Genomic DNA, 19,301 nt, shown 5'->3' on the forward strand with positions numbered 1-19,301 from the left:
TTCTACACAAGTACAATTTAACCTTCTCTTACTCCTTTAGCACTGCAGAGCCCAAATACGGTGACCTAGATTCCACTTGTGCAGCACCAACAGATCTTTCAGCTGGACTGACACTGTATGATCTCCGTTGCCAGAGATGCTCGAGGGAAAAAGAATCGAGGTTGATTTTCAGATCCCAGGTGGAACTTGCAGGGTGAACAGTAGGCACACGGATGCACGCATGTGCATGTAGGGGCTAGAAATAAGCAACTGAGTATTTCACTTCAAGTGATAACATTGATTGTAGAGCTGCTGTTAAAGACAGAACCCACTTTCTCTATGCTACTATTAAATGACAATGCAAACGTTTGCAATGATGTGTTTTGATTGCTCTGATAAGCTGTTCACGTGCTTCATAGAATTCTGCTTGTTTGAAAACCCTACCTGAAATTGCTACAGGGAACTTGAACTGATTGCAGCTGTGAAGTTAGAGTCAGACGCTTGAACGGTGATGTTCCTTTAAGCAAGTTATTTAATCTGTCCATAAGCTTACTATCAGAGTTTCAAGCAGAGTTTCTCCTTTCAGGCCAACCGCCCCTCTTCAGGTCAATCTGCTTAAAGGTCTAAGCTTATTAACTTTGTAAGAACTTATCTGTTGGGAGACAAAGGAAAAATCTGTACACTTAAAAGATCAAATACCTTTTCCCCATGTTTTACTTTAAGAAGAAGTAGATAAAATAAAACAAACTTTCTATTTCACGTGCTACACGGTATTTGTACCACTAGAGGGCACTAAAGCCATACTTAAAGCAGATCATTAAGCTATTGCTATATACCTTGCAGAACTAAGTCAAAAAGTAGGGAAGTATGCGTTGCTTTCACAAGCATACTCACTACATAAATGCATTCTGTCGATAGCATTTGTAATGTACTCATACTGCCTCTACTGCCAACAGAGCAGCACAAAGCTTTTTGTAAAAGTGCTATCCCACCAAGTAATAAAAGACAGTGAGACTAAAGAAACTCGAAGCTTGAAACAAGTTGAGCTTCATGTTTTGAATACCATCAGTTCATTAAAAAATTTTGAATTTTGATGTTGTCGAAAAGAATGTGAAGGGCATGAGCTCATAATGAATTGGAACTGTCAGTCAGAAGAAAACGCTTACAGTCAGATAAAAATATTTTGGGTATAAATGACTTCTGCTTGTCCAAGCAGCAACTCTGTTTTATACACATGAGGAAAAGTCCTATGCAACAGCAATTAACAAATTAGCATGTTTCAATGGCCACCTGATCATCACACTACAAATATGCTTCTAGTATATTGTAACCTTTTTAATAAGGCTTGACAACATCTGAATGTTCACATCAGCCAATAAAGTGCCACACGAACAAGCCCTTAGGTGTTAGTTGGATATTCCCCTACAGACCTTATCACATGATAAAAGCCACTTGCAATTTTTTAAGTCATAAAGGTGTGTGAAACAAATCTTGGCAATGCACCACTTCAATGTCAAGACAAAAATAATGCTGGCTTTCTCTACTGGCTTAATGAGAGCACAAAGCCTAAATATCTTATTTCTGCAGCTCTGAGAGTTGACCATGTTTTCCGCATTAAGATTTTTTTACACTTGTTATGCAAGTCTCTTGGTTCTGTTATTATTTGTGTGCTGGATATGGCTGCTTAGGTATCTGTCAAGCAACATAAAGTTTCTGCTACTTAATACACTTCAGGAACCAAATCTGCCACTAACAGAACAGTTGGTCATTCAGTAGCAACACCCTTAACACTGTCAAGTCTCCCCTGGAAGGACCATGACAGAATTACAAAATTCTCCCACAACAATGAAATCTTCCAGCAATTTTCTCAGTTATTTGGGAACAGGGCAGTATGTGAGCTGTTGGTCCAAGTAATTAAGGCATATATCGCTCTGCAGCACTGTTGCTGTATAGTATCCGTATTAGTTGCAACTGACTGAACACCTGCAGTTCCATAAAATACATGTCATACACGATATAGTTGTACCATATTTTGGACGCTTCATACACCCCACTCCATAACAAAAACCCCACCAAAACCTTTGCAGATTCAGAAATCCTTTTATAAAAAAAACAAACGCTTATGCAAACGACAATATAGGAGGCAGAGGTTAAATAGAAAAGTGTTGGTCTGAGGTTTTTAATTCCTCTTCTCACATGCATGAAGCTACTTGGGCTTGAAATAGAAATTTCTATCTAGAACAGAGGTAAGTTAGGAAAAGAAAAAGTACCATGCAGCAGTACAGACAGGAGCATTTAAACAAGCATTCAAGTCAGCATCATTGTATCACACTTGTGAAGTCCTGTGCTATCATCAAATGTCCCAACATGCTTGAGAAAATTCCCATTTTACCTACTTGAAATATACACCAGAAACACACCGTCATCAAAAATCAGACTACAAATTCAGATTTTTGATCCCATATTCCATCCCATGTTAGCATATAACTCTCACTGGCCATTTGTTGGATTCTGCCGATGGCTTACAGTAGCAGAGCAAGGAACTCTGTGTCTCAGTAGTTCAGATTTCGTGAATAGAAGCTTTTGACAGGCGAAGCAAAACCACAGCTATCACATGGGCATCCTACCCAAAGCACAGACAGCCCTACTGCTGTTAATTTCAGTAATACTGAATGAATGCTTATCAAAACATTAAACCAGAGACAACATGTGACATCCCAATTTCTTGCAAAGTTATTCAGCATAACATATCCATCTCAAAGGAGATGGATATAAATAGTTATGACATGCCAACAAGTGCATAATAATAACAAGAGGACAAGCTAAATTATAGTATCAGATGTCCCTAAGCAGCAACACATGATTTGAAAGGCTGTGAAAATCTCCTGAAGTAACAATACAGTGATACTGAGATTGTCAAGCATACATTTGATCCATGTATTTACAAATGTGCTGCATTACCTCTGTACCTAAAGTCTCATTCAGAAAGGTGTGTGAAAGCATTGTTCCCTTTGCATCTTGTCATCAAAATGTCCCTTCCAGGCTGTCATGGAGCCAAACAAGGGCAGATTATGTTGCTCTATGAGTCTTGTAAGTCTACATGATAATAATGTTTTAACAAATGCTGTAAGTGCAACAAGTAATGTTAAATATTAGCATCTAAATACAGTTTAGATTTTTTAGGTTCTACGTAGTGGTTGAATATTTGTATATCCTATTGCATTACATATGTAAGGTCAAAATTCAAACTTACGATCTCAATTGTTTTCTTTGGACTGAAGGATGAAGAGAAGACCCCCAAAAATTCAGGATACTTGTAAGTTCGAAGTGTGATTTCTGGGCATGCATTCTTGAAATAATTCTGGTTTTGGAAACTTAACGTCACTTTCATACAGCCTGTCAAGGTTCCTCTTGAGTCAGCTGAAGTTTACAGTGGGAAAAAAATACTTCCCCAAACCTTACGAAAATAAATTAGGCAAATCTATCTTCCCATTTTTGAACTCTAAGTTTTGACTCAAACCACAAATCATTATCAAGGTTGAATTAACCAGTATGTTTATTTTACACTCTGCACAAGAATGTACAAGGAACATTTACACTATTTGTCAGGTTCATACTTTCATGTTTCTTGCACTCAGACAAAAGACGACCTAAAGGATATTATAAATAGAAATGAAAAAGAGAAATATTAAGACAGGAAGAGTCCCAGAAAAAGGCAAAAATGTAAATATAGAGTTAAATACTGGAATACTGAAATTTAAAGATCAAATTAACGTGCTACGGCATATTCAGCTCTCTCTTAATTTAGCAGCTTCACAGGCTCCTTAACAAACAAAACCAACCCAAATGTACCAGATGAACATATTGATGCTCACTTTGTTAACCTGTGGCCAAGCTAGCAAAAAAGGAAAAAATAACACACTTCTCATAAGCACTTTCGGCATGGGTTTCTCCTCACATTGAAAAAACACGAACTTCCTGAACAGCATATGCAGTAATAGTTGACCTCAAAATGAACGGCCTAGATCAGGAATCAATGCAAACAGCAGCAAAGAATTAGACAAACTAGAGGAGTATATTTTTATGTATTATGACAAGTTTAAGAAAAAGAAAACAAAAAGAAATATGTAAAAGGTCACTGTGGGGTTCAAATACAGCCATTGCTCCTTACCATCTCAGTTCTGTGAATATACTTTTAAATTACCTTCTGCTTAACTTCAAAATTGAGTGGTTATCATTAAGGTATGACTGGAACAACTTTAACCTTGTTAGTTACAGCCATTTTTAAAGATCTTAAAAAATGAAAAAACAAACATTGAATTTTTTTTCCAGAACAGTGAAAGTGTCTGTTTTGATGAAATGTGCAAGTCCCACTACTGCTTCCAGTATCTGTAGGGGTTTTTAAGAGAAAGGCAAACTGAGGTTAAGAGATCCAATGAAAGGTACCAGACTTGATGGCATGGAAGTCAGTAAGAGATCCACGAGTTGGGCCAAAATACCACTTACCACATCACATTTAGCCAAACAGCATTCATTTCTCTGCACAACTGATGTGCTGTGTCACTCAGAGCAAAACCACATATGGCCATAAAAGACAGCATTATTCTAATGGCACAGTCCTGGAATTTCACCTACAACTGCATCATTCACATTGTGACACAAGATATAGTGGCCTCTAGTCTATGTCTACACAGGGTAATTCTAGATGCTAAATCAGAGGAGGTTTCTCCATGTTTTTCCACTGGAGAGGCAATTAAAAAAACCCCAAACAATTCAGAGGAAGTCCTAGCAATACTAAACATCAAAAGCATTTCTCTCATATGAGGTTTTCATTTAAAACAAAGGAAATATTAGATGGAAAGATATCTTAGTAACAATTTGAAAGAGAAGGGATCACAAAGTATATTCCATGAGCAATGTATTAGCCATATGCAAGTACAGACCAAATACCTGAAATATTCCAGTGGGATCCACTGAAATGAAATAATCCATCCCTAAAAGCTATTACTGTTTTTTAGACAAGTAGCCACTAAGGCCAACAAATCATCCTGTCTCAAATGTTTAAATTATTTTTTGGCGGAGAGATTGGGTTAAAAGTGATTCTCCTCACAGACTTTTGAAGGGTTAAGAGCAGTGACCATAGATCCACATAAACAAAATGATGTTAACACAATATAGTCTGTTCTGTAAAGACTGAACACGAGAAAAAGACATCCAAAGTACTGAGCACACTGAAAAGATACGTATTAAAGCTAAACTGCTCTTCACCAAATTATTCAGCTTTAAGAAAACATATCCATCTGACTGTAAAATTTGAAGGGATGTAAAAACTGACTGTTGTCTAGCAGTAGTAGCTTGCATGTCCATAAATACTAAATCCAGCATTCCTCATTTACCAGTAAGAGATATTGGTGAGGTTGTTAAGGTATTACTGACACACTCAAGAAGTATTTTGCACTCAGTGGCAGACCTCTTGGTATTTAAGAAGTCACCCTCAAGTGTTTCTTAAGGGACTGTAACTTTTCCATTAAAAGCAGTGCCTCAACCTTGGTCCTTATAGGGAGAAAGCACTACAAAGCAAAAGGGAGGATCCTCAGAAAAAAAGGAATCACGAATTTCAGGTGCAACACCCAAGGCAAACAGACACTATTTCACTTGTGGTCCATCTTTCAGCAGCTGCTTACCACTGCACACAGAAGAGGTGATGTTGTACAGAAAAGGATAAAACTGCAAACAGCGGATCATCTTCAGGCTGCTTTCACACTCCAAGCACTTGGTCGTCAAATCCAGTGCATGTCTGAAGGCCTGCAGGGCTCCACTGATATTGTTCAGAGCCAGATATGCATTTCCGAGGCTCAAAAATGTCAGGGGCTGCAAAGAGAAAAACCACATACCCCAGCATAAGTATGTTCAGTATTTAAAACTGAAGCCAACTGTAAAAAACCCCTGTCAATCCACACCCTCCCAAATTTGGCTGTAAAGAATTTAGAAAACTTCTTTAATAGGGACTGCCTATTCTTAGAATGGAGAACTAACAGCTTCATGCATTGGCGCTAAACAAAAGCTATTTTGATGTAAGGTTGTGTTCAGGATTCCATCTTCCTATGATGAAAAACAGCTGTCAAATACACACAAGCTGAAATGAAGCATTAAATACTTATAACACATCATAAACATAATGCTTACTGCAGAGTAGCAAAGAACTAAATTGAAATGCTTGAAGGCATTATAGAATGATTAGAAGTCAGCAAAAACGTAAAAAGCAGGACAGATGCATTTCATTTGTCAATACTCGAGCAGAACTAGGTTACTGAAAACACCAATGTCACACTAGCTTAAGGGTATACATTTATGTTTACTTTCAACTATTTATAAAATTTAATATTTTTGTCCACTGCTTTCAGCTAATATTCTTGAAATATGTGGGGGTTTTTTTAAAGTACAAATTATAAACACCTTTTTCACTGGGCAAAATTTAATTAGCACTTTAACACAGGCACATTGTAAAGCATTACATTTTGTTTGTTGACTGAAAAGTCTTTCACTTATGCCAAGTAATTTGCTGCAATTAACAGTATAACCCTAGGATAATGACTATAATATTGTAACGTAGCAGTCATTTCTCCACTGAAATAATTTTACATTCATTATCTGAAAATGTGGAGACTGATCAGTAGCTTAAGAGTTTTCAAGCTCATCTTAGCTTGTGTTATTAAACACCACTCAGAAAAAGGTGCAAGCTGAGCATTAGGAATTTTTTTAAAAGCTTTTGCTAATATAGCACACCCTTCACTCCCTGTAGCTATGGTTAATTTTAATTCCAGGAAATACTATTCAAGTACAAATTCTCCTGCCAGATTTTTTCATACAATAGGTATTACAGGACTGAGAATGCCTGAAAAAATAGGAATAGGCATTATTGTAACAAGACAGGTCTCACCAATGTTTCTGAAGAAAAGCTGTACTCACACAGCATGGCCCTAAGGACCCCTATGCTCCTCACCACTCCAAGGCTGTGCCTTCATTTGTTCTTCTTAAGGCACATCATTCAATCACAGTTCTGTCTATAGTTCCTTTTTGCACTTTCACCTGCCAACCAAATGGGCTAGATTCCTTTCCAACAATTGCAAAATTGCTCCCAGATGCTATATTGAAAAAGTTTATTCTGTTTTTAGCTTTTTTACGTGCTAGATGACTGGTGGCCTAGCAGGCTTAAGCGCTCTGTTTATCTAACTACAGAAGTAGAAGCACAGGAAAAAGTCGCTTGAACTTCTCATTGAAGCATCTAGAATTTAAAATTACTTGCTGCACTGATCCCCCCATTCCCTGCTTCCTTTTCAAATTGTTCTGGCCAGTCCAGTAGTTTAAACAGCTTATACAGTAATTTTTTACGTTACATAGGTGTCTACCTACAAAATATTTATGCTGTTACTATTCAGAAATACAAGATACTGTTTTCAATCTATGATGGAAATCATCAAAACAACTTGAACACAGCTTTCCCTCTAGGTATATAGATGAAATCTAGGGACAAATAAAACACTATAAAAAGTCAAGTGGCACAGAAAGATGTCTATACAGCCAAAGATCTTAGTGACACACGTGCTACTTTAAGGGTTTTAAAAATCAAGATACAATGCTGACAGCATTATGGATCTCTATTTTAGGTTAAAATACTGCCAAAACACCAGTATTAGATTCCTTGGAGCCACTGCTGATAAAACAGGTTTCAGGAGGCAAAATGTCTATCACCTATTTTAGAAGAATTTCTGCTTTAAATGTTTATATTCTCAAAAACCAGCATCAACCCCCAGTGCCATCAAGAATTTAAATGGAAATTAACATCTGTTGCAAATCACAAGCTGGAAGTTAAACTGCATGCACAGGTAAGTAATGACAAGTCAGTCATACGTATTTAGAGAATAATTAACGACATTCACCACAGAATGAAAAAACATCTTACCTCAGAGTCATTGATGGCCAAAGCCTTCATCAGGAGCCTGCTGGCATCCAAATGAAGACCATAATGAATCAGGAGGTTAGCAAGATTGACCAGAGGGATGTCCTGATATTCATGTGGAGCCAAATTAAATGCTTTTTGTAAACAGGTGATAGCAAAGGTGCTATTTCCAACTGCACGCCAGTACAACCCAGCTTCATTAAGCACGAGCCATAGAGGATCTTCTGGCTATGGGAGAGTCAGGGAAAAGGATGAAAACACCCACAAGGAGGTCCCTCAGGAAGACAGAATTACCTGCTCTTTCGTAAGACAAAAAACCCACCCTTGCATACTACACTTTGTTAACTAGATACAAATTACACTTTGCTGTGACTACTAGGAGATCATTCAGTCTGCTCTACCTCACTCAAACTGATGTGACTTAACAGTCTGAACTGTAATTTAGTAGCAGCTGATGCTCACACTCATATAACTCTGTTATATCATGACCACGAAATCCCTTAAAATATATAAGTGATAAGGGATAGTTTGCTTCAGGAAGCAACACTTCCAAGCCACTTCAGAGGCTTAAAATTACATTAATACAGATCTATGTAGAAATGTTACAATTTGAAAGTCAGGAAGCTTCTAAATTGTAATTAGATGTGCTTCCAGGTCCTATATCCAACATCAAGATTTCCTGCCAATTGGAGGTTTCAGAATTTTTTCCTTAGATTTAGTTATCTATGTGTCTTATAAAAGTTGACAAGTGACATGCATCAGATACAGTTTAAAGATTATAAAACAGCAAGCAACAAGTGAGGGCAGGTGGAAGAATGGAGGAAGCATCAAATACACTTTGAACATTCCTTCCTTCTCTTTCACCTATAACAGAAAAAACAAACACTCATCGTAGAGAAGAAGTAACAAAACTTTGACAGGTGGACAGGGCTATGTACAACATCCACTTTCAGATGGAGCAGTTTGAAATGGTTTAGAAACACTTAAATTCTGGCTTTTAATATTTTCAGCATTCTATGTTACCCAATTCTACAAAGAGTTTAAAGTATAAAAGCAACAACTGAAATTAATGCCAAATCCAACCTACAAGTCTGAAGTCCAAATGCATGCATGAGTAGGAAACATGCAGCTAGGATTAAAGAAACAAAACAGATAAGGATCTTTACAGTAGTGTTGTATTAACCCAATACAACTGGCATTACAGTAATACTGTGTTGAAGAAGTTAATCAGCACATAGATTTTCTTCCAGATTTTAAAAACAGCCTCACACAGGAGGGTTCTACCTATGGTTCAAGATGAACTGGAAGATATCAATAGGATATATTGCTTCTTGGTTCGGAGTACCTTACATAATCTGTAATTGTTGAGAGTATTTATCACCCCTATTTTGCAATGCACATACATAACATTACTTGCATGTTATTCATGCCAAACTCCTCACTGAGTTAAACTCCATACCCAGGTCTCAACCATCTTTCTCTAACTAAATCCTCAGCAACTTACTAGCACTTTGTCTTTCCCAATACAAAGACAGCAACTGTGGCACTCCTGCTCTAGAAAGTTTATCATTAGCTGAACAGGCATGACATGAAAGTGTTCTTACATCAGCATCTAAACGACCGAGAAGTTCAGACTTTTAGCATGAACCCAACAGAATACTGCAGTTAAAAACAAAATACCCATGCACTGCAACAGTAAGACATTAGACATATATAGGACTGTTCTGAACACCACCGTAACAGGAATCAACTCCTGCTGTTAATTCTTTTTTCTTCTGGGTAAGACAGATGCAAATAGTAAATGCAGTGATTTTAGACTAAAACCAATACAGACGTATATTGCCTTGACAAAACTTGTACATGAGTTAATTTCAGAAATATCAGCTTGACATGTCAAAAAGAGTCAACCCCTCAGTGCTTTCTGCCACTTGACTCGTGATGACTCTCAAAGACCCCACGCAAGATGAAGGTGGCATTCCACAGGGTATTATACAAATGTACATTCTTTGCCCCAGAGTGCTAATAGTCCTGAGAGAAGATTGAGAGGGGGTTGATTTCTTTGGAGGGGAACGCGGGGTAGTGGGGAGGAGAAGGAAGAGCAAAAGGCTGGCACATAGGCAGGGGTTAAAGATGGAGCAGTTCCAAGCTACTTCTCTCAGCTAAGAAAACGGCTGCCAGGATTAGCTATGTATTGCTCCAGGTCCTGCAGTCACAACAGGGACCTACAGGGCTGTTTGGTCCCCACTAAGCTAAATTAAATGAATACTTCTCTACGTGTTTGTGCTTTACTTGTAAACATGGATTTTTAAGTTAGTTTCATCCAACTTATGGGCAGTAAATAAGCTTATTTCTTGCACATTGCTTACTTATGTCTTTAGCATTATAGAAACAAGCCTCAAATAAGAATTCTGAATTTATCTCATGCTACAGTTTTTGACATACCTTTTTTATGGCATGATCTAGAAATTCTCCTATCTTCGCCTGTGTAATAGTTTGATTGTTGATACGAGAATGCAAGACCTGGCAACAAAGATTTTAATTTTTTTTTTAAACAACTGAAAAAAATTTACAGTATATATCTATATGGATCATTCAAGCCTCACTTCCCTAAATCTGCCCTTTAGTAAAGAGAGAGAAAAAAAGAAAAAACCAGAAAAATTGTTCTAAACGGATCATGTGAACATGTAACGATTAAAGCAGCCAATCCCCAGAAAGCAACATGAAGAACTAATCTCAGCCCGAAGTTACCAACTTAGTAGAATACAGTAGTTAGTGGAAATCCCAAGAAGATTAATCATGTCAAGTGACTGCTTTAAAATAAAGCAGTAATTTTAAATAGTAAATTAAATTTCCTATTCTGTGTGCTTCTGGTCAGCATTTGAAAGAAGTCAGAAAACAAGTTTTATGCCGAATGACAAGTTCGACCTTTCTCCAGCCCTATTAGAAAGCAATTGCTCCCTGCTTTAGAAATACTGATTGGCTTGTGATATTAAGTAATCTTTTAAATATCAGAACCTTTCACGTTCTGAGTAAGATTTTTAAGGTAATAAAGAGTAAAACTTTAAGGCAAAAGAGAACCAAGGAGAAAATGTCTCTTACTTGTCTTGCTTGATCATCTGGTATCTTGAATTTCAAATCTAGATTACTGTCTAGTTCCTTGACCAGTACGTTTAGAGATTCGTTGTTACGAGCATCAGTAATGGAAGAACAGTCTGGTGCCTGGGTTTCTCCATGCCCAACAGTATCTCTTGGGATACTCAGTATTGGCTGTATTCTAGCAATAAGGAGAACCAAGACAAATTAATAGCATATGCTGCATGCCACTCATATATAAACATAAGATCAGCTACATATCCACTGACAAGTCTCATACTGTAGACTGACATGAGCTGCAAACCAGGAGCACCCAAGGACCACCCTTCCCTTGAAAAGTCATTAATAAATAAGGTCTTTACTTTTCATTTTTAAGCATAGACTATCTGTTAATAACAGACAATGCAGCAGAGATAAGACATAGAAGGTTCTCATACTAATAAGGATTGTTCAGGACTAAATGGATAAGTGAAAAAGAAAATGCTGAAGTTTTTTAAACTAAAATTTCATTTCAAAAACATCAAGAGGTAGCAAAACAATTTGAGAAGCACATTCTACACTGAAAACTCCTTTTTTCAAAGGAAGCTTCAGAACATTGGTGGATGGGAACTTTGCTTTAACACATGCTCAGTATTAGCATTATACTGATTAGGAGAAGAAAGCCTTCTTACCATCACTATCATAATGTTAAGTGAGTATGATATTATGGAATTGCATTGATCTATGTAAGGTAGCTATCGCAACATAGACACATTTATTTTATGCTACGTAAGAACAGATATTACTGACTCTTCCACAACTAAGCTGGTTTTCTACCTTTGTCCCAAAGGAATGAGCCAAGGCTTTCCACTCCTAATCGGTTTTTTTTAGTATTTTCTGTTCTTCACAATTTTCTGTTACCATAACTAAAGTTAAGGGGATGCATGCAATGTACAACAGTTAATTGTAGTTATTAAATACCTACTCACCTCATTCTCGCTTGTTCTCAGTCCTTTTTTTTTTTTTTAAATGATACTTTAAAGACATTCAGACTTGTGCTTTAATTCTCATTCTCTTAGTAATACTGTAGATATTTCATGTGTTCACCTTGTACTAACAGTCAGGGAAGAATCACCATTAAATTGGATCTGACTGTTACAGTTACAGCAAAGATGACACTAAAGGAAAACACTCTCCTTCTGTGGAGCTGCCAGAGAAAAGACGTCCCAACACATCTGTGCTGTTGATTACTAATTGCATCCATCCTCTCCAGAAAGAAAATGCTCATTAATACATTAGTGTGAAAATTTACAAATATAATTTTTATAAATCATCACTTGCCTGAATCCCCTATTTTCTGGAGGCAGGAAATAAGTTGGCAGTTCTTCTGGATCAGGAATTTTGGGGAAAGATTTCATGCACTCTGATCGCTGAGGCCAAAGAATATGCTGTTTGTCCTAAGATGGAAAGTAAATATTTTTTTTATTATTTTCTCAACATTTTTAATATTCTAATTAAGAAGCTGATAAGAACATAAGGAGTAGTCTGGAGGAAAAAAGAGCAGAGATCTTTAGAACCATTATTTTCCCATATTTTTTGGAATAACAGCAATTCAGTTTTCTATTTTTACTCAGCTGTACTGCTTTATTTGCAGCAGATGTTTGCAAAAGTAGCTAAGAACAACCCCCCTCTGCACTGTAGTAGAGTTTCAAATGATGGGAAACATCAGAGAAACGACAGAGATGCTTATATGTTGGAAGAAATTCAGAATGCTACATTCTCCAGTGCTGCCACACATCAAAACTGTAGCCCAAATGCTAAGAAGTTTCCCATAAACAAGAACAAGATTCACTCTTTCACAACTTCTCTTTGAAAGGACAAAGCTTATCCTCTTCACTCACTCTGTTGGATTCTACACTCCACACTGAAACAATGGAACGAGCAACAGGGGAAGACTGCAAAGACTGGCTGTAGTCGCTTTGGTTTGCATGAAGATTCAAATTCACAGATGTCATACTAGAGGTTGAAGAGTCTTCACCAAACTAAGACCAAAAGAAAACCAATATTTAATAAGGAAAAGAGATGGTATATTATTGGCTGAATTTCTGTGCATTATTTTTTTCCCAACCATTTATGTAGTTAAGCCTCACTGATGAGCTGAAATTTGGGTAGCAGAAAAAAAAAAGAAATTTAAGCCTCTTGATCCACCCACACCATGGAAAAGTAATATTCATGTTGTAAATAAGTCAACAGTGAAAATGCAAGTGCAAATCACCAAAAAATGCTAAAAGATACCAAGCAAACATTTCTAATAGACCACAAACAAAGCCTACACATCTAGACTCTGTAATCTAGTTCAAGTCAGAGTCACTAAGACTCATGGCTTGCAAAATTATCTTGATAACCTGAATTTATAATTACTATAATAGTAAGAACATCCAAGAAAAAAACCACAGTATAATTAAAAATAATTATTTCTGTTTCTTGAGCTAGTTAAAGGAATAGTCCAGAACACATTCCACATTGCAAAATAAATGAAACTGTAATCTTTATCCGTAGTTCTAACACAGCAGTGGTGTTGCTTGGGGCGCTTTCGTTCTGGATTTTCAGTGTTAGCATACACCCTGCTTCCACAACTTCTCAATACTGCTGCATCAGATTTCCTTGGTGCACTAACTCATGATATACGATCCACAAATACCCACAAAACCAGGCTAACACCTTATTTTGGGCTGCAAAAGCACTCTCTAGGTTCAACGCCACCGAGCTCTGCGCTTCCATTTTTTAATTGCTTATAGGAGTTTTGTGCTTCTTCTGGTAAGAAAAAAAAAAGATTAAATTGGAAGGAGCACGCGAAAATTGCATAGCTTGTATCACATGACAGTGTAACAAACAAGAGAAATTACGATTGACTTTAAGGCTGTAGAGATAAATGATTGATACAATATTATTTTAAACGCACTTTTAAGCTGTTATATTAGAATATTCTTTCCACTAAAGAATAATTCTTATTCCATATACCACATGTACATTAGAAAACTAACTCCTTGAAAAACCTTTGTCTCTTCATTAACATTAGCTGCCTAATGCTTTTTCTTGTCTTCTCTGAAGGAAACTAAATTGGAAAATTAGACATATTATGCTCCTGTTAGCACACCTGAAATGTAGTACATTTATGCAAGAGAAAACTGTAATTCCTCAAGTGAGGATTCTTTTACTTCCTATAAATGCTTGGCTGTTCTATGCAGGTTGAAAAAGCAAAGGAGTCAATATAGAAGTGGCTGGTATCTCATAGGAAACTAAGACTTTAGTATAATATAATTTTTTTCAATTCAAATAATTCTAATAGTTCTCTTTGCCAAGTTAAATGAAGTCTTATCCAACAAACCCTCTAAAGTCCTATAATCCACAGTTGATCACAGCTTGTACTACTATAAAAAGAAACTAGCATTAAATACACAGAGAGTAGTAGTCAATGGCACAACATCTGGATGGACACCAGTAACAAGTGGTATCCCTCAGGGGTCTTTACTGGGACCAGTACTGTTTTAATATCTTAATCAATTACATAGACAGTGGGATCAAGTGCACTCTCAGCAAGTTTGCGAATAACACCAAGCTGACTGGTGCAGTTGACACACCTGAGGGATGGGATGCCATCCAGAGAGACCTCGACAAGCTTGAGAAGTGGACCCATATGAACCTCATGAGGTTCAACAAGGCCAAGTGCAAGGCCCTGCACCTGGGTCAGGGCAACCCCTGAAATCAATACAGGCTGGGGGATGAAGGCATTGAGAGCAGCCCTGTGGAGAAGGACTTGGGGGTACTGGTGGATGAAAGATTGGACATGAGCCAGGAATGTGCACTTCCAGCCCACAAGGCCAATTGTATCTTGGGCTGCATCAAAAGGAGTGTGGCCAGCAGGTCGAGGGAGGTGATTCTGCCCCTCTGCTCCGCTCTGGTGAGAGCCCACCTGGAGTTCTGTGTCCAGCTCTGGCACCCTCAGTACAGAAAAGACATGGACCTGTTGGAGAGGGGCCAGAGGAGGCCACAGAAATGATCAGAGGGGTGCAACACCTCTCCTATGATGACAGGCTGTGAAAGTTGAGGTTGTTCAGCCTAGAGAAGAGAAAGCTCATGGGAGACCTTATTGCAGCCTTTCAGTACTTAAAATGAGCCTATAAGAAGGATAGGGACGGACTTTTTAGAAGGGTGTCATACAACAGGACAAGGGGCAATGGTTTGAAAATAAAGGAAGGGAGATTCAGGCTAGACGCGAGGAAAAATTTTTTTACAATGAGGGTGGTAAAATACTGGAACAGGTTGCCCAGAGAGGTGGTAGATGCCCCATCCCTGGGGATGTTCAAGGCCAGGCTGGACGGGGCTCTGAGCAACCTGATCTGACTGAAGATGTCCCTGCTCATTGCTGGGGGTTGGACTAGATGACCTTTAAGGGTCCCTTCCAACCCAAAATATTCTATGATTTTATGATTCTACTTCACACTCTAGAAAACAGACCAAATGATTTCTCATTATAACTATCATACCTAAATATATCCCCTTTGTCAAGACTCAAAAAGTTGAACTGTTTTGCTAATAAGGCAAATAGGATGCAACTTAAAGCAGTAATACGAATTCACAGACAAACCTGAACATATTCCACATTTTCAAAAATGTCTCCACGGTGATAACGAACAGGCTGGTCCCACTGGCAGTGCAAGCTATGCTGCTGGTTGCCCAGTCTACAAATCTGATGGTTCCCTGCAGAGCACAAACCATTTTTTTCTACTATATAAGTGAGGTTTCTGGGGAAACAATGACAGCATACACTCAATCCCTCCACCCCCAATTTGGTCAATCCTTTATTTAACCAGATCAGAGAAATTCTGTCTTTGAAAGACTCAAAAAACCCACCCCTGTTCAAGAACATATCGCAATCCCTTGTTTTAATAAGCAAAACACAATAGCCACTCAGGGCCATTTTAATATATAAAGAAGTTAAGTCCTGACTTTAATCTGAATATGTGCAATTCTTCATGGCTATAATGAATATGAACTCTAAAAAGCTGTACCTAGTTGAGCTTCTTTTGCCATCTGTGTCTCATGAATGATGTTCCTCAAGATTTGTTCCTCCTGGATGAGCTTGTACTTGTCTAAAACATCTTGTTGCCTAAGGTAATGGTCATGCTGCTTCTGATATTCCTTCAATTCATTTAATGTTCGCTGAAGTGATCTTGAAAATCCAACAGTAGAAAAGATTGACTTCAAATCAACTTTTCCTACAGTGCTGCACATTTTCAACTTTGAGTTTCTCAAAGCATTCTTATGAATAATTTTATTGCATAGTCAAATAAGTATAGAAAGTTGAACATCATTATTCTATTTGAAATGTAAATAATTGCTGAAACAGAACAATAAAAGTCAGATTGTATGAATTGCCACTAGGATGCTGCTTTAGTTACCTGTGCTGGGCTTCCAATTTTTGCTCAAGTTTTTGCTGACACAGGACAGCATGCTTCCTTTTTACAGCTTGCTCAAACCCTGGTTTGGCCTGTAGAGCATGATCATAACACAGAACTGAGTGGTTGTACTCTCCAAGCATCTGAAGAATGACCGAGATAGAGAATTAGCCACTATTTGGTAATATTTAATATTAAAATTATACTATTTTTAAAGAAGTCATTAACTCAGATTTTAATTAGTGGTAACAAGCAGCCTGTTGCTTCTGAAACTAAAGATGCTATATCTGCTAAAGAGAGGCTGCAGGAGAACTTCCCTAGGATTTATTTCCAAGCGCAGATAAAAATGCTTGCTGAAAGACAGACTTTTGGATGAAAGTATCTTGACAATCTTAAACATTAAGTGTGAAATGCACGTGCAACACAAGATACATTGTAAAAAAGCATTACAAGTCAAGCTAGAAAGATTAAATATTTTTTTTTTACAAGCCTTCAAAAATAAAGACAGTATTTACTGCGTATATATTTCCCAAAGTGTAATAGCTGGTAAAGAAGTCACTGTAATCCAGAGCTGCATGGACTACAATAGCTGCATCTGCAGAGAAGTGCGCCCGGTGCAGAATATTTGCCAAATTTACCAGTGCAATATCTTTATTTTGTCTGAAAGACAAAAATTAAAATAAAACAAAAAAAAAAAAAAAGAAAAAAAGAAAAAAAAGAAAAAACAGACATTAGAACCATAGAATCGTTTTGGAAAAGACCCTTAAGATCGTCGAGTCCAACCATTAACCTAACTCTGGCACAAGATCACGTTCCTAAGAACCTCATCTATAAGTCTTTTAAACACCTCCAGGGATGGTGACTCAACCACCTCCCTGGGTAGCCTGTTCCACTGTTTCACAACCCTTTCTGTAAAGAAATTTTTCCTAATATCCAATCTGAACCTTCCCAGACACAACTTGAGGGTGTTTCCTCTTGTCCTATCACTTGCTACTTGGGAGAAGAGGCCAACACCCTCCATGCTACAACCTCCTTTCAGGTAGTTGTAGAGAGTGAAAAGGAGGTCAGACTGTATAAGAATCATACATAAGCATACATCCATTCTTCAGTCACATATTAAATATGCAATTTAATAGGAAAATGTCTAAATGATATATATGCCTAGTAGAGCACAAAGACTAAGAACAAGTAACATGGATTATTCCTTAGGATACAGTCTTAAAAACTAAAACCTGTTTACTAATTAGGATAACTAGAAAAGCAATCTGTAAAGAAATCTTTATTAGCAATTCTTACCTTGAAGAAAAATGAAGGGCACGCATGGCACATTCTACTACTTGGTATGGCTCATTCTTTATTCGCCAGTAAAAAGAAGCCATATTATAGAGTACCCAGGAAGAAGAGTTCTGCAGTAGAAACAAATGAATGGTACTAACTACTAAGACATGTACTAAAAGGTTAATTACATTTTAATTACTATAGGATGGAAAGCTGAGCACCAAAGCTGCTCTAAGTTATCCTCTTTCTCTGGAAAGCTGCCATTTGGCAATAGTTGTGAATGTTCAGGAAGAATGAACTCGCATATACATGTATTAAAGAGACAGAACTTCTGCCTTTCAGACAGGTAAAAATTCAAAATGAGACAAAATGAAAAATGATAGCAGTTTAAGCATCAGCAGCATAGCTGGAGTTCAATGAGAGTTCCTATATTTTGCAGGAAGGCATTTAACAAAAGTGTATACATTTCAGTATTAGTGTTTCTTCTTTGTTCTCTAAGTACCTGCATTTTTGTTTAAAAGTTCTTATTACCTTGACAGAGCAATGAATGTGGCTTGCCAGACCACACAAATATGAGTCATTAAAGATGACAGTATCTATTTACTGGCTTTGCTGATGCTTTCTGCTACCTCTGCTTGCCTATCAGAAAATGTTTTTAGTCTGTCTTTTGTAAATGAAATGTAAACCAAATTATATGTGCAAAACTAGTACTGGATCTGATTGCATGTAGCAGGCATATCCAGTTTTGTGAGACCTTTCTAGCACTCTTTTTCTGCGTACAGTAAGATTACAGTTTCATACCTTCATTAGCCCTTCATAAATACGATGACCTATTTCCTCTATACTTCTTCCCAGCCTCCGTGATAAGTATGTGAAGATTGGATCTTCTTTAGGTAACAAGGGTGCGGAAAGATTAACTCTTTCTTGAACACCCTAAAATAAAAAGTGAATATAGGTATTTACTGACACTTTTAACTAAAAGCAGAGAAATATACACAAGAGCATGACTCCCGGGAAAATTTAGAGCTTGGTTACTTTACATTCCTACCATCCTTTCGTATCAAGATGTTAGGGACTTGACAGGATAATTTCATCTTTGGCACATGAGTAATATAGATATCATTACAGGCAGGCAAACACTAGAAGCAGTCAAAGCTGCCTCTGCTTGTGAAAGCTACAGGAGAAATGTTCGTTTCTGGTAGCGCTGTATATCTGGCAGATATTGATTTCACTAATGACCACTGAAGCACTTACCTCATGTTTGTCAGGCCACATGCACACTATGAAAGTATCCCTACATCTCTTCTTTTCTGCCTTCCTTCCCCAACAACAAACTTACTAGTTTCAAAAGTACATCCAGACCCAGGAACAAAGATAGAAAACTTCAGTTCTTGTTTTGTTTGCAAGAAAATCCTTATTTGTAGATGAAAAGTTATTTTAAAGACTTGTAAGAAAATAAATGTCAAGATATAAGCACTAAAGTTGCATCAGCATTAGAAAATTTGCTCATATAATACTGCTGGCAAAACCAATTTTTACACCACACTTCCACT

General features: G+C 37.4%; 1 protein-coding gene across 2 annotated transcripts in view; it reads right to left on the bottom strand.

Annotated features, from left to right (window-relative positions):
- TTC17 (tetratricopeptide repeat domain 17) overlaps positions 1-19,301 on the bottom strand; it is a 60,644-nt gene that overhangs the window by 24,154 nt on the left and 17,189 nt on the right. Inside the window, exons 5-16 of one of the 2 annotated variants that reach the window (XM_065636950.1) lie at positions 18,550-18,681; positions 17,767-17,876; positions 16,986-17,130; positions 16,474-16,613; positions 16,084-16,244; positions 15,660-15,772; positions 12,913-13,053; positions 12,353-12,468; positions 11,039-11,213; positions 10,382-10,459; positions 7,943-8,167; positions 5,664-5,850 (exon numbers count right to left, since the gene is read on the bottom strand). In XM_065636950.1, the coding sequence (XP_065493022.1) occupies positions 5,664-5,850; positions 7,943-8,167; positions 10,382-10,459; positions 11,039-11,213; positions 12,353-12,468; positions 12,913-13,053; positions 15,660-15,772; positions 16,084-16,244; positions 16,474-16,613; positions 16,986-17,130; positions 17,767-17,876; positions 18,550-18,681 (1,723 nt within the window). The remainder of the gene's footprint in view (positions 1-5,663; positions 5,851-7,942; positions 8,168-10,381; positions 10,460-11,038; positions 11,214-12,352; positions 12,469-12,912; positions 13,054-15,659; positions 15,773-16,083; positions 16,245-16,473; positions 16,614-16,985; positions 17,131-17,766; positions 17,877-18,549; positions 18,682-19,301) is intronic. The other variant, XM_065636949.1, reaches the window with a different exon arrangement.

The sequence above is a fragment of the Caloenas nicobarica genome, chromosome 5, assembly GCF_036013445.1.
Source record: "Caloenas nicobarica isolate bCalNic1 chromosome 5, bCalNic1.hap1, whole genome shotgun sequence".
Taxonomy (NCBI): domain Eukaryota; kingdom Metazoa; phylum Chordata; class Aves; order Columbiformes; family Columbidae; genus Caloenas; species Caloenas nicobarica.